At 35.3% G+C, this 13,093-nt stretch overlaps 1 protein-coding gene across 1 annotated transcript in view; it reads right to left on the bottom strand.

Moving 5' to 3' along the window:
* Positions 1-1,030: 1,030 nt before the first annotated feature.
* Positions 1,031-13,093, bottom strand: part of slc16a10 (solute carrier family 16 member 10) — a 30,169-nt gene continuing 18,106 nt past the window's right edge. Inside the window, exons 2-6 of the mRNA XM_055185793.2 lie at positions 12,549-12,693; positions 11,571-12,000; positions 6,370-6,513; positions 5,933-6,161; positions 1,031-3,272 (exon numbers count right to left, since the gene is read on the bottom strand). Of these exons, the coding sequence (XP_055041768.2) occupies positions 3,043-3,272; positions 5,933-6,161; positions 6,370-6,513; positions 11,571-12,000; positions 12,549-12,693 (1,178 nt within the window). The 3' untranslated portion in view covers positions 1,031-3,042. The remainder of the gene's footprint in view (positions 3,273-5,932; positions 6,162-6,369; positions 6,514-11,570; positions 12,001-12,548; positions 12,694-13,093) is intronic.

Genomic DNA, 13,093 nt, shown 5'->3' with positions numbered 1-13,093 from the left:
TCAGATTGATGAGATGATGCTGGGATATCAGATCACTGTTGTATAGAAACAGAACAAATATGGTGTATCTTGTGAGTTTTACATATCGGTTCATTAATATTGTGTCACTACCTTTGCAGTTTGTTGCAGACGCTGGGACACATTTCTCAGTGCTTGGGTCGCTTTTGCAAAACACTTCACACAGTTCTCCTAACCAACTTTCAGCTTGGCAAAGCAGTTCATTTCACATTCCAAATGCACTACAAATACCAAAACACTTTATTCAGGTCTCAAATCATCTTCCAGAACACTAGCAAAGGTTGACAGCCGACAAACATACTTTGTCACTCACAAAACAATGACCAAAAAAACACTAACAACATGTAGCATACAGTGTTTTCTTGTGTAAAACAAGGATGCATCTCTGTTTATAATTCATTGCAATATATGTTAATGGAATGAATCAGACATGATGCAGAATTGTTCAATATTTGATGTAGTTTATTTTAATTTTTCTGTTAGTAGAGTAGTTCCAAAATACAAGAATTTGTATACACACTATGCACTGATACAGATACATTAACGCAAATCTACTCTGTCTTCTCCATTTGGCCAACTGTTTTTATAGCATTTAATTTTAAGATTTAAAATAAATTTCATTAAAATATTACTGTAGAAATAGCAATTTGCTGTCTTATTCAGTTTTGTATCATGTTATTGTTTTGAACATAAGTTTAACAGTTTTGAAAACAGTAGTAAGCATGTGCAAATTGGCCTGTATGTATAAAGAGTTTTGGCAGTTGTTGTGTCTGAGTGAGAAAAGAATTCATGAAATTTGAGAGATGTAGTTATTGAATGCATTTTATGCCAAAGCAATGATAATTGATCTTCAGTTTAGCCCACATAGACTTCTGTTGTGCTCACTGTGTGAGGAGTTTTGCAAAAGTGACCTAAGTATTGAGAAATGTGTCCTAGCGTCTGTAAAAAACTGTAATAAGTGGCTAAGAAACATTGCTAAACGTAAGATCACCATTTTTATTACTACAGCCCATAAGGTTATGTTCGTTCTTTATTGTAGTTTGAAATATAGCAGTGTGGTACATACAACAAAACATAACAGACAATGAAATCATGCAGGCAATGACATCAAAAAATTTAACATGAGAAATATTGCAGTGGCACAATTAAGAAAATTGAAGCAACAATTCATCTGCATGATGATTTACAAATATAAGATTAGATGAAGAAATGGGAAATCTTACTTTGTATTTGTCATCATACCCATGGAGTCTGAACCAGCTATCTACTGATATATATATATAAATATATATTGCTTAATACTAGGTTTGGATGATTGGATATATTTCATTGTACAATATTACAAATAAAATTCATATCAGGCAAAATGCTAAACAGATGGACAAACGTTGCAAAGAATACTTTAAGGCACCGAAGGTTTTGTTTTGGTGTTTAGCTGAAGTCTGAGGAAACTTTACAATTAAATTACTGTGTGTTTTATCACCTGAGTAAATTAATGCTGATTGTCTTCTGTCAACACAAAATATGCAACAACACGCGTGTGTATACAACCATGGTTTACATGAACAATATAAGATTAAAAAATACAAAAGGACTAAAAGTAAAAAATGAAATATGAAAACGTTGGAAAACCAACTCATAATAATATTCAGATTACAACAGAAAAATATTTGAATAAAGTTAAATGTGTCAGATATTTTTGCATGACTTGACTACATGCCAATGGTTTCAGTTAAGAAAATGAGTCTTGCATATTAAAATCATATTGTCAAGGCACTAATATCCCTTAATATCATGACAGAATAATGATGATGGACGCTATATGAGATATGTGAGCATTTTCACCTGTGATCAGTGTTTCTCTTCTTTGGTATTCATAAGAAATGCTTTATAAATCAAATCAACTGAGGTAGATTACAGGATCAAACTAATACTCCTATAGACCACACTGATGTGTAAGATAAAGTCCAAAACAATAACAACAGCGGTTTAGTCAATAATACAGCACTATACATATTGAACACTGTAGGTCATGTTTAACTTATCCACCTGCTGTAGCATCATTAACAGGAACACATGTCCAATTTATATCAAGTGATTAATACCAGATGATGACCTCTCATGAGGTATTAAATAAAATGGCATCACAGATGTAGCGAGTCACTATCATAAAGGGACTGATGAGAGAGTTTTCTGTATAATCAGACGTCGAGTGATAGCGAACGGCTTTAAGAAATGTGACCGATCGACACACACACATCTGGAGATCTGATGGCTCTCTTATGCACACGGCAACATTATAAAAATAAATTCATTATAAAGAGCAACTTCACATCCTCACTGCATAGAAAAAAATACTCGATTCATATGAAATATATCTTTGCCCTGTCAGGAGCACAACACAACACAATCCTAAATCTATAGAAAACACTGACAAGATATAAGGCATCGAGGACATAGCATTGCATTGAATAAGAAACTGAATTTGGCTTTTTTTGATTATATAAGCAGCATTAATGTTTCCTATACATCACAAATAAAAGTGATTCTTACTGTCATCTGCTTTATAAACACTTCCGAAGTGCTCAAGTTGAAGTTGTCAGGCATGGCTATAATCTGCATGCATTAAAAAAAGTTACACAATTATAGGAAGCAAAACAATACATGCGGTAATTCCTTATTACTATAACCTTTACCATTCAAAAAAGGGTAAAGCGAAAACCTACTTAAAAACTGAATTAAAAAGAGATTCATTGTATAAATGAAAAAACTTGGTTATTAAAATCCCACAAAGTTTTCTGAGGTTCCCCTGCAGTTTGGCAAACATTTTCCCTTTTTAATAAAAAATTCATTTATAGCGTTCAAGTCCGCACAATTTCCATTGAAAACATTAAAAGTAGAACAACTTTCAATGATGTATGCATAGCTTAAAAATCACATTTGTGCAGGAGTTGCCTGTTGGACGGTCAGTCAGAAGCGTTTCATGGCTTCTGTAAGTCTGCTCATTAAAAACGCTGCTTATATTCAGATGACAGATTCGGTGTTATCGGCTTTCTCTGGAATGCCTGCGTCGTCTTGCGCGTCGATCTTTCGCTCCAGCATCTTCTCTGCAACATCAGCACCTTCTTCATCTTTCCTCCTCCTCTTTGCCTCCACCCAGGGAATCAAACACAACACGGCACCGCCGATGATTGGAGGAATTCCTGCCAGGTAAAAAGCAACGTCGTAGCTTCCCAAACGGTCCCTTAAGAATCCTGAGGACACAAATAAAACAGAAATAAGGTTCATTGGGTATAAATCAACGAAAGCTTTCAGAAGAACAAGGTTTGCACATCATTCGTGTGTAGCGTTATCCTTCATCAGAACTTCATTACCTTTGCATGTTGACAAAAATATTTAATGACAAATTTGATATGATAAATATGATAACAGTCTTTATTAGGTATGAACAATAAAAAGCAGCTTTATTTTGAACTCCCACTTTAAACATTGCATTTTAACAACTAACTAGTTTATGTGCAATGAAATAAAAACAGCCTAATGTCAGAATGAAAAATGATAAAACAACTTTGATATTGTCAGTCAGTCTTTGAGCAAGCATTTTTACGCACAGATATGATCTTAGACCGTGTGTACGCTCAAAAAATATTTTGCATTCAAACGAACAGTTCTCTCTAGCACCTCGCTTTTCCAAATGCGTGTTGCTACTACGGTAGCCGTTACATACTTGCTGATCTCCTTGTCCGTTTCAGAATGAAAACATGTTGGAAGCCTCATTGGACTTACCCGTTCAATGTAAATAAAGAGAAGAAATTTTAAGTTTACAAAGAAAAGTCAGATCACTGGCAGAGGTCATTTGACACCAACGAAGACATATTTATGAATAAAGATATTGATTTTGATTAATAAAACACTTAAAACCCCACTTACTGTCCCCTTAATTAACTAATGCAAAAAGGACGAAGCATGTACACTGCACTGTTTGTTTGGTAATAAAAAAACATGCAACAATGATGCACACAGAAAATGAACTGTGGAGAAGGAATACTACTTTTAAAGGTTTTAGAATAAATTTTAAAATATGTTGGCCTATTTTGATATTTATAATGTAGGCCTATTCTGATGCAAAACGGTGGCGCCCAAGCTATAGGTTCAGTAAACGATTTTCTAGTTCGTAATCTTTTCAAAAAATATTAAAATATATAGCAAAATTGTTTTGCGGTGTTTAACGCACATGTAAATGAAGAGTTTCGTTGCATAACGAGATAAATCCATTTTTTAACATTTTTGTCAAAACGTGTTTATTATTATGTTATCATGTTATTATTTTGTTTTATGGTGCTACTTAGCTGTATTTTTTAAAGGGAAACCAGGCAAGTCTGCGTAATATTTCTCTACGAGCTCCCCCTAGGGTCTAAAAGTAAATGCTTTCAAACACACTGTCGTAAAAACGAACTGTTGTCCCTCCCCCCTCGGAACCAAGTTTATCAGCTTATTTCCAATCCAGTTAGGTTTCCCTTCCGACAAAGGTTTTCAATGGCTCTGCCATTTGCAACAATCGCTAGCCGTGTTTAGCTCGCCTGCCTCTGTGTTGTTTGCTGTAAAGTGATACTGCTTCTCGCGATATCTGAGACTTTACGAGACTGAAGGACACCGGGTCGGATACAGCGAAGTTGCAAGTGGGGTATTCTTCCTACAGACGATAGGGGCGGGCGAGAGAGACTTAATTCGTCCGGTAATGAGTCATTTAACCATATACCGACTTACGAAGATGATTTATTAACATAAAAATGCTGCCTTGTGTCCCTTTAAGTTATGAAGGTTTAAATCAAAACAAACCAACTGCAGTTGAATTGATATTATTTGGAATGCACAACCAAAAAACAAGATTTCTGAACAATTAAAAAAACGAATTTATCTCGTTTTGCAACGAAACTCTTCAAATATTACAAAACATGTGCTTTATTGAACGAAAGTAAAAACAATCGAATTTAATGATTAAAACGACGTGAAAGGAACTGAATTGTAAAGCCTCGATGTACAATAAGGCACATGTGACATTTAAGAGTGGTGGGTGTTTCAAAAATTAATATAAATTTGTAAATCCATCCAAAAACATCTGTAAATCCAAATGAATCCATATGGAATTTATTCTGACAGTTTAAGATACGATCTTTGAATTTTAAAGTCGCAAATTTCAAATTTTTACACGAAACAAAACTTTAAAGACACAAATATTACGTTTACGTGTAAAACTATATTTAAATGAAACCCGTGAATTGAAAGGTCCACTAATTGCCTTAACTCGAGTGATGTCAATGAAGTTTCCATGTTAGAATTTAGAAATATTAAAAACTTAAGTAAACAACAACAAATATTTTTTCTTACCACTCGCCATTGTAGCAGTCAGAGAACTTGGCCTTTGATAATGTAATATTTATATGCTAATGAAATAAATTAGGGGCGTTTACAAGACGGAGTTTTAAGAGCTTTCGGCTGCGCACAATTTCAAGATAATTTGTGATTTATAAACCGCACATCTGGAAAAGAGGCGCACACACGTTTTTTTTTGTGCGTACATTCCTTTTCTCTGAATCACACGTACAAACATTTCTTAGATGAAATGTAGGATAGTTCCTTCGTCGCACTTTTATAAATGAGGCCCCAGGTCTACAGTAGTTTAAATAGACTTTTAATAAAGTAAATAGCTCAAATGATGGACAACGGTTCTCACAGAAGTGTGTCATGTCCCCGGTAAAAATAAATAAATAAATAAACAATGTAACTAAATGAGCAATGATCTGATTATTGTGAAGTGTTGTTAACTGTCTCCTACTCAGAAGAGGTGAACAAATGAGTAAAGTGGTTTAATGTGACAGAACTCATGATGTCAGGAGAGAGAGCTGAGATGTACCTGCGATGGGAGGTCCTACAGTCATGGGTACAGACATCATCCCCAGGAGAAAGCCAATGGCCTGAGAGACATTCTGAGAGCCCACCAACTGGAAGGCAATCGGAGCCATGATGCAGATAAAACAGCCATCAAACAAACCCATGAGCAGACACACAGCGATCAGACCACCAAAATTCTGACACAAAGGAATCATCATAGACATCAGACCGATGACCAAGAATGAAGACACCTGAGAGAGTGAGAGAGAGAGAAAGAGAAAGAGAGAGAGAGAAAGAGAGGGGGGATTGTTATAGGGCCTATAACTCTTGACATTTATTTTTAATCAACTTACACAGTGTATTCAATCTCTAGATTTGCTTCATATGTATTTACTGTTGCTTTTAGTAAAGCAGAGCTACAGGAACACAAGAGTGTGGAGGTTGTGTTGTTAATCTCACCTGTAAGTAAACTTTATTGACTCCAGGTACATAATCAGCCACTTGACCGAAGATCAGACGACCCACACCTGACGTGATGCCGATACACATCAGCAGAAGCTCCTTATTGGAGTCCGTTCCAAACCTCTCTTCAACATGTTTCATCTGATAACACACACAAAAACACAAACACACACACACACCTGTCAGTGATGGTCAATGTAGGGGAGAGTGGGGGTGAAGGTGATTTTCTCAGAGCTCAGACTACATCTGCATTTCAAGTAAGGATGCTTAATGATTAATCACGATTAATCTACGTATAGCAGAATAAAAGTTTTTGTTTACATAATATATGTGTGTGTGTTGTGTAAGATAATTATGTATATATTAATATGCACACATGCATGTATAATTTTATGAATTGTTTTTATATATATTAAGTATTTATATTTATACATAATATAAATAATACATAAATATACAAATGTATATACACATTTCTTAAATATATACATGTATGTGTGTGTATTTATCTATAGAAAGTTATTATACACAGTTCACACAAATATATGATGTAAACAAAACTTTTATTCTGCTATAGATTAATCGCGATTAATCGTTAAGTATCCCTCTATGACAGCACATTCAGCGCGCATCCCTTGACGGAACTGACAAATATTGTGTTTATTTGTGATCGTTTCCCGTGTGTAGGTCCAGAAAGCTGTAAAGTAAGTTACTGAAACTGTCATTTTTTTCTAATTACAAGTTGTGTTTCTGGTTTCATGTGTTACAATACTAATCAATCTACAGGTTATTTAGTTCTTAAACACATCCTGAAGTTTGCCTTCTCAGAGTTTTTCAGTATTAAAGTAAATTGGGTTTAAATGTCAGGAGTTTCTGTCACTACTTTTGTCACACTTCTAATACTGTTGCATTTTATTGAGAAATTAAATTAAATTAAATTAAATTAAATTAAATTAAATTAAATTAAATTAAATTAAATTAAATTAAATTAAATTAAATTAAATTAAATTAAATTAAATTAAATTAAATTAAATTAAATTAAATTAAAATCGTTTTTTTTATTCTTAACAATTCAAGTTTGTACTGTCGGGTTGCTTTTGAAACATTTGATGAACGGGGGTCATAAATAACAATGCCATACTTTTGTTCAAAAGTGAAATTATACTGAAGTCGTTCTACATTTGTACAAAATAGCACCTGCTATTTTAGCACCCGGTACAAAATACCATCTCTGTCTAAAACATTATCTTAAAAATTATGTTTTTCTGAAAAATGGTACTTTCGCCCCCGCTTTCCACTATGAATGAACACACATACAGCTACACCAGAAACACAAATATTGATAGATTTCCTTTCCATTAAATTGTTTCTGCACACATTATAAATGTTATAAATGTATTTCTGAAACAAAGCAAAAAGACTTTAAACTATGTAGTACTGGATTGCAAAGTTAGACGGTTAAACCAGTTTTTCACCATTTCTGTGTTCATGATTATTTGGGCGGGGCTAAAACGGTACGTCAATGCCACCAAGGCAAGCATGGCTTCACCCATTAACACATTCACAAACATCCATTCAGATTGCAGCGGTACTTGAAAGTTAAGACAGACTGCAGCTTTCCCGCAAGTGGGCGTGGTTTCAGCGGACACACCCCCAGCATTTGAGAGCAGAGAATCCTGTCTGTTTTTACAAGAGTTTGATAACTTATTTTATTTACTTGGTGGTTTATTTCATCGTTCAAATTTGGCTGGGTGCTTAATAATAACACATTTATAACAACACCTTTAATATCAGACTTTACATGGACTTTAAACACGTGTGTAGAGTTTCCAAGCAGTCATTGTGTGCGTGTGTGTGTGTGTGTGTGTGTGTGCACGCGTGTGTGATGTCATAAGGAGGACTGTTCTGTTTCTCTGTTCTCAGATTGGTGCATATTGGGAGGAGGATCTAAACGCCCATAAACCACCAACCACATCTGGTTTACATCATGTGCCCCCACTTGCCCTACTCTCACTCTTTTGTTCTCTGTGCACATGGAAGTTTCTTTATGGTAAAGTTGAGATGTGTGTGTGTGTGTGCGCGTGTGTGTGAACCTGGTAATTATCACGTTGTGGGGACCAATTGTGTGTGTGTAGATGGTTTGGTAGCATGTAAAATGAATTATGGGCATTCATGAGTAGTATGTCTCTCTTTTACACAAACACGCACACGCACAGACACGCACACACACCAACACACAAACACACACACACACACAGGAAAAGAGCTGTTTTCCTGCCTCTTCATTACAAGTAAATTCCTCTTCACATAAATACAAACTGTGTGCCACAAAATCAGACCTACTCGTTTTAAAGACGATATAAAATTGTAATTCATTATTTAAAGTTTTCTTCTTTTTTTAAAGGGTTATAGGTGAAGTGATCCTCTCGACTAAGTTTCACACAATGTTTGTCCTCATTTCATACATCAATGATGTACAAAGTACATTGGTTTTGGGTTCTTGCCACTGTCACCATGTTGTCTTGTTTTACTTTAACACTGCTGATATTATAATAACAAAACTTTCAAAACTCAAAGCTAAGTTAGATTATACTGATCCAACTACCTACTTAAATCCACTTATTTAATGCTATCACTGCAGATTGTCTGTGTGTTTCATTCTTCTTCTGAAATCATTTTCTCTTCTTTCTAAGGGTCGTTTCCATGTAAACTCTTTAATTTGATACCTGTCATCTAATATAATCAGTGTTGGGGGTAACGCATCACAAGTAACGTGCATTACGTAAAAATATTACTTTTCTGAAGTTACGAGTAAAGTAATGCATTACTTTTAAAATGTACACATTAATATTTGAGTTACTTTTTTAAAAAAGTAATGCAAGTTACTTTTTAAGTTTAATTAATTTGATTTAAAAAAACGTATGTACTGAAGTAAACTGAACGTAGTCACATTATGCACTTGACATTATACGTACACGACTGTGTGAGAACAGTTTGAGTCAGAAACTGAGATGGCAGACCAGAGCTCGACATTTTTGTGATGAAATATGCAACTTCTGAATGCAGAACTTTTCAGTTATAAAAAACACCTGCAAGGCCTGAAAGAGATCAAGCTTCAGACAAGAAAAAGTAAGGTAAAAGTAACTAAATAGTAACGTAAGCATTATTTTCCATGAAAAGTAACTAAGTAACGCAACTAGTTACTTTTTTGGGAGTAACTTAATATTGTAATGCATTACTTTTAAAAGTAACTTTACCCAACACTGATCATAATTGTAGACTAAATGTCCTATAGTCTCAAATATATAGACCATTTTAGTAGATTACAAACATTTATGAGGAAAATAAAATTTACAATAATACCTTGTATTCTTGAATTTAATTTAATTTTGTTCTACTTTATATATTTATACATTTTCCTGTTTTCTGCATTTTCCTTTTTTAATGTAAAGCTGTTTGCAACACTGAAGTGTTATAAAAAATAAAAGTCTATAATAAATGAGCAATAAAGAGTTGATGAAATGGTTTTCTGTGACCTTTATCACACAAGATCATATAATAATAATAATACATAATAAAGACTGGACTTTGACTTGTCTAAATGCTTATATGTATTTCTTGATGGTTTGGCACATGACCGCTGACTTCAGCAGATTAGATAATGACAGCGTCAGCACGAGAGACACATCTCAGGATGAACCGAGTCACGAGGCAACAGATTTCCATCATGAGATGACAGCACAGACTCAAATACGCCTCGGCACTGCAAAAAATGATTTTCAAGAAAACATTTTCTTAGTATTTTTGTCTTGTTTTCAGTAAAAATATCTAAAAATTCTTAAATAAAGATACTTTTATTTGATGAGCAAAATGACCCAAGAAAATAAGTCTAGTTTTAAGACAAAAAATATCAAATTTAAATGATTTTGTGCATAAAACAAGCAAAAAAAATATCTGCCACTGGGGAAAGCAAATTTCGCTTGAATTTAGTGTGTAAGAAAAATGTTCAAGATTTTTTTGCTTACCACATTGGTAGATTTTTTTTGCTTGTTTTATGCACAAAATCACTTTTTTGGTCTAAAAACTAGACTTATTGTCTTGGGTCGTTTTGCTCATCAAGAAAAAGCATCTTCATTTAAGAATTTATAGATATTTTTACTTAAAACAAGACAAAAGTAATAAGATTTTTTATTCTTGAAATTCATTTTTTGCAGTGTGCTGCTGTTATACCTTCACTTTATAATACACACTTACAACAAACTACACAACTTTATTAAAGGAATATATAAAAACGTTTGAGTGATTGTCAGTAAAAAACTGTACATTTTTGGTTCATTGTGGATGTATATCAGTCTTGTCGATGTTAATTTGTCTAATAAAGGTTTATCACTATACATATACTTTATATTCACACTAGTTTAATGTCATCTGGATTGTATTTTGCATCAAAACCACACATGGCTTTCTTTCGAGTTTCATTTCCATTATTTTACAGACTATGAAAGAGAAGAGAGAGATGCTTCTCATGCCATTTGATGTTGCATTATTATGTTTTTGGCATTTAGGAGTGTTTTCCTCATCCGCACTGATTCGAGTCAGCAGTCAATGTTTATCCTCCTGGTTGGAGTTTAGGGTTGAAACTGAGAGCCGGGTTAACTAAAAGGCTTAAAAACACTGAGTCCATCTGACCTCGTACCCTGAGGAGCCTGCTTTTGTTTTGACTTGAACGGGTCGAGTGTACGGCTCAACCCTGTCAGATGACAATGACCCGCTGAGATGAATGTTTGTGTTACTGATCACCACAAACCCAGCGCTTCTTCCGCCTAAAAACACATAGCGGAGACGCCCCTGGATAATCCGATCATTTCACAACACGAGAAAAATATCTGTACATAAACAAGCAGCGCTGCCCGTGGCCCGTCACGTCTCAGCCGAACCCAGAAAATCTACCCTAACACAATGTCTGTTTGCGTACGCCAGCGCTGGAACAACAACCTCATCTCTACGGATCAGATTGACTTTTTATTATTATGTAATGATCCTCACAGGACAAACATTTCCCACGCTGGAGTCAAAAGCTGCATGACTATTAAGCATTTGGTTCATTCAGTCCTCTCTTCTGTCACGTCCTCAAGCATCATCATTATGTTACACAACACTATCAATATCTGAATCGGACAGACAGTGTGCACACTTACCAGGTGAACGTAAGGCACAAAGTATCCATAGAGGGCCGCGGGGATTCCAAACGCCCAGATTCGATATCCCAGAGATTTCCAGATCTGCACATTAAAGACCCTGCTAAGGGCCGGACAGCGACTGCCTGACTTAGCGTTGCTCACGGGTTTGGGCAGGAGGGGTTTGTAGGTAAAGCCCGCCAGCACCAGCACAAACATGAAGATGGACAGAACTCGCATGGTGTAATAAAGTCCCAAACTATCCAGCAGACCCTTCATCATGTACGGCAGCGTGATGGTGAAAACGCTGCTGCCGGCCGTCACGATCCCGTTCACCAGACCCAGCCTCTTCTTGAAGTAGTGACCCAGGATCACCAAACTAGGCTGATATGCAAAACTGCACCCGCAGGCGAAAACTATGCCATAAGTGAAGTACAGCGGCTCGAGAGACCTGCAAAGAGAAACATGCACGTGATGACTGCTACTTTCAAATCAACGTAAAAGTTGTACATTTTAGATGTTAAAATACTTTGATATAATAGTTTGACTGTGATCATGCATGAAAAACTCTCATTGGCTGGTTTAGGTTGTGGGTGGGACTTTCTCATTAATCAGATATAAAGTCTGATCTCACAATGTATCTGCAGACGTTTGTCTTTCTGACACTGACACAATATTGGTTTGATAAGATCAAACATCATCTTTATCTGAGAGAGCTCTGCAATGTTTCCTCTCTCTATGTGCTAGTATTGATAACTATGATAAGTAATTTTGACCAACCTCTCAGAACAATTAGTCAGATAACTAAACCACTTAGTTAACCTAGATAAGCAATGAACTAAGAATGGAGTCAGGAACAGAATCTGTAAGAAATCTACCATTTATTTTTTATTTTTTGAACCACAGAAGACAGTTTAAGTAAATGATGAGAGAGCTTAAAGCATTAACATCCACTTTTGAAGGTTTGTGATAATTATAATGATAATATAGTTTACTTACGAGACAAAGGAACTGGCCAGAAGTCCCACAAACCCCACAGCAGCCCCGCCGACCGCTGTTATCCGACAGCCGAAGAGATCGGTGAAGACACTGACGATCGGTGAGCAGAAGAAGATCATACCCATGGAGAGAGAGCCGACCCATGCTACAAAAACACAAACAAACAAACTCAATACAAGAGCTGTCAATCACAGCACAAACTACATCTGTTCAGTCCTAACACAGGTTTAAAGGTGCTAAAGAATGCATTGTACTAATTACTGTCAATGTTAAATTGTTCTCTGCTATCTACATGGAAGGTTTGTGGCTTTATTAAGTGCAAAAATTATCCAGAAATGGTTGTACATGTCTATTTACAACCCTAGGATTTGCCTTTAAAATAAAATGGTCTATTATTACCTTATTTGAAAGGGTCATGAAAAATATTCTTGAGCTCTGCTCTGATTGGCTGTTTCTCAGAGCGGTTCATTTCAGTAGCTCGGTAAGTGTGTAAACAGATCTTATATTTGAGTCTGGATCAGACAAAAATACAGATTTTGAGGAAT

This window comes from Misgurnus anguillicaudatus, chromosome 18, assembly GCF_027580225.2.
Source record: "Misgurnus anguillicaudatus chromosome 18, ASM2758022v2, whole genome shotgun sequence".
NCBI lineage: Eukaryota > Metazoa > Chordata > Actinopteri > Cypriniformes > Cobitidae > Misgurnus > Misgurnus anguillicaudatus.
This window is presented reverse-complemented; position numbering and strand designations above follow the sequence as displayed.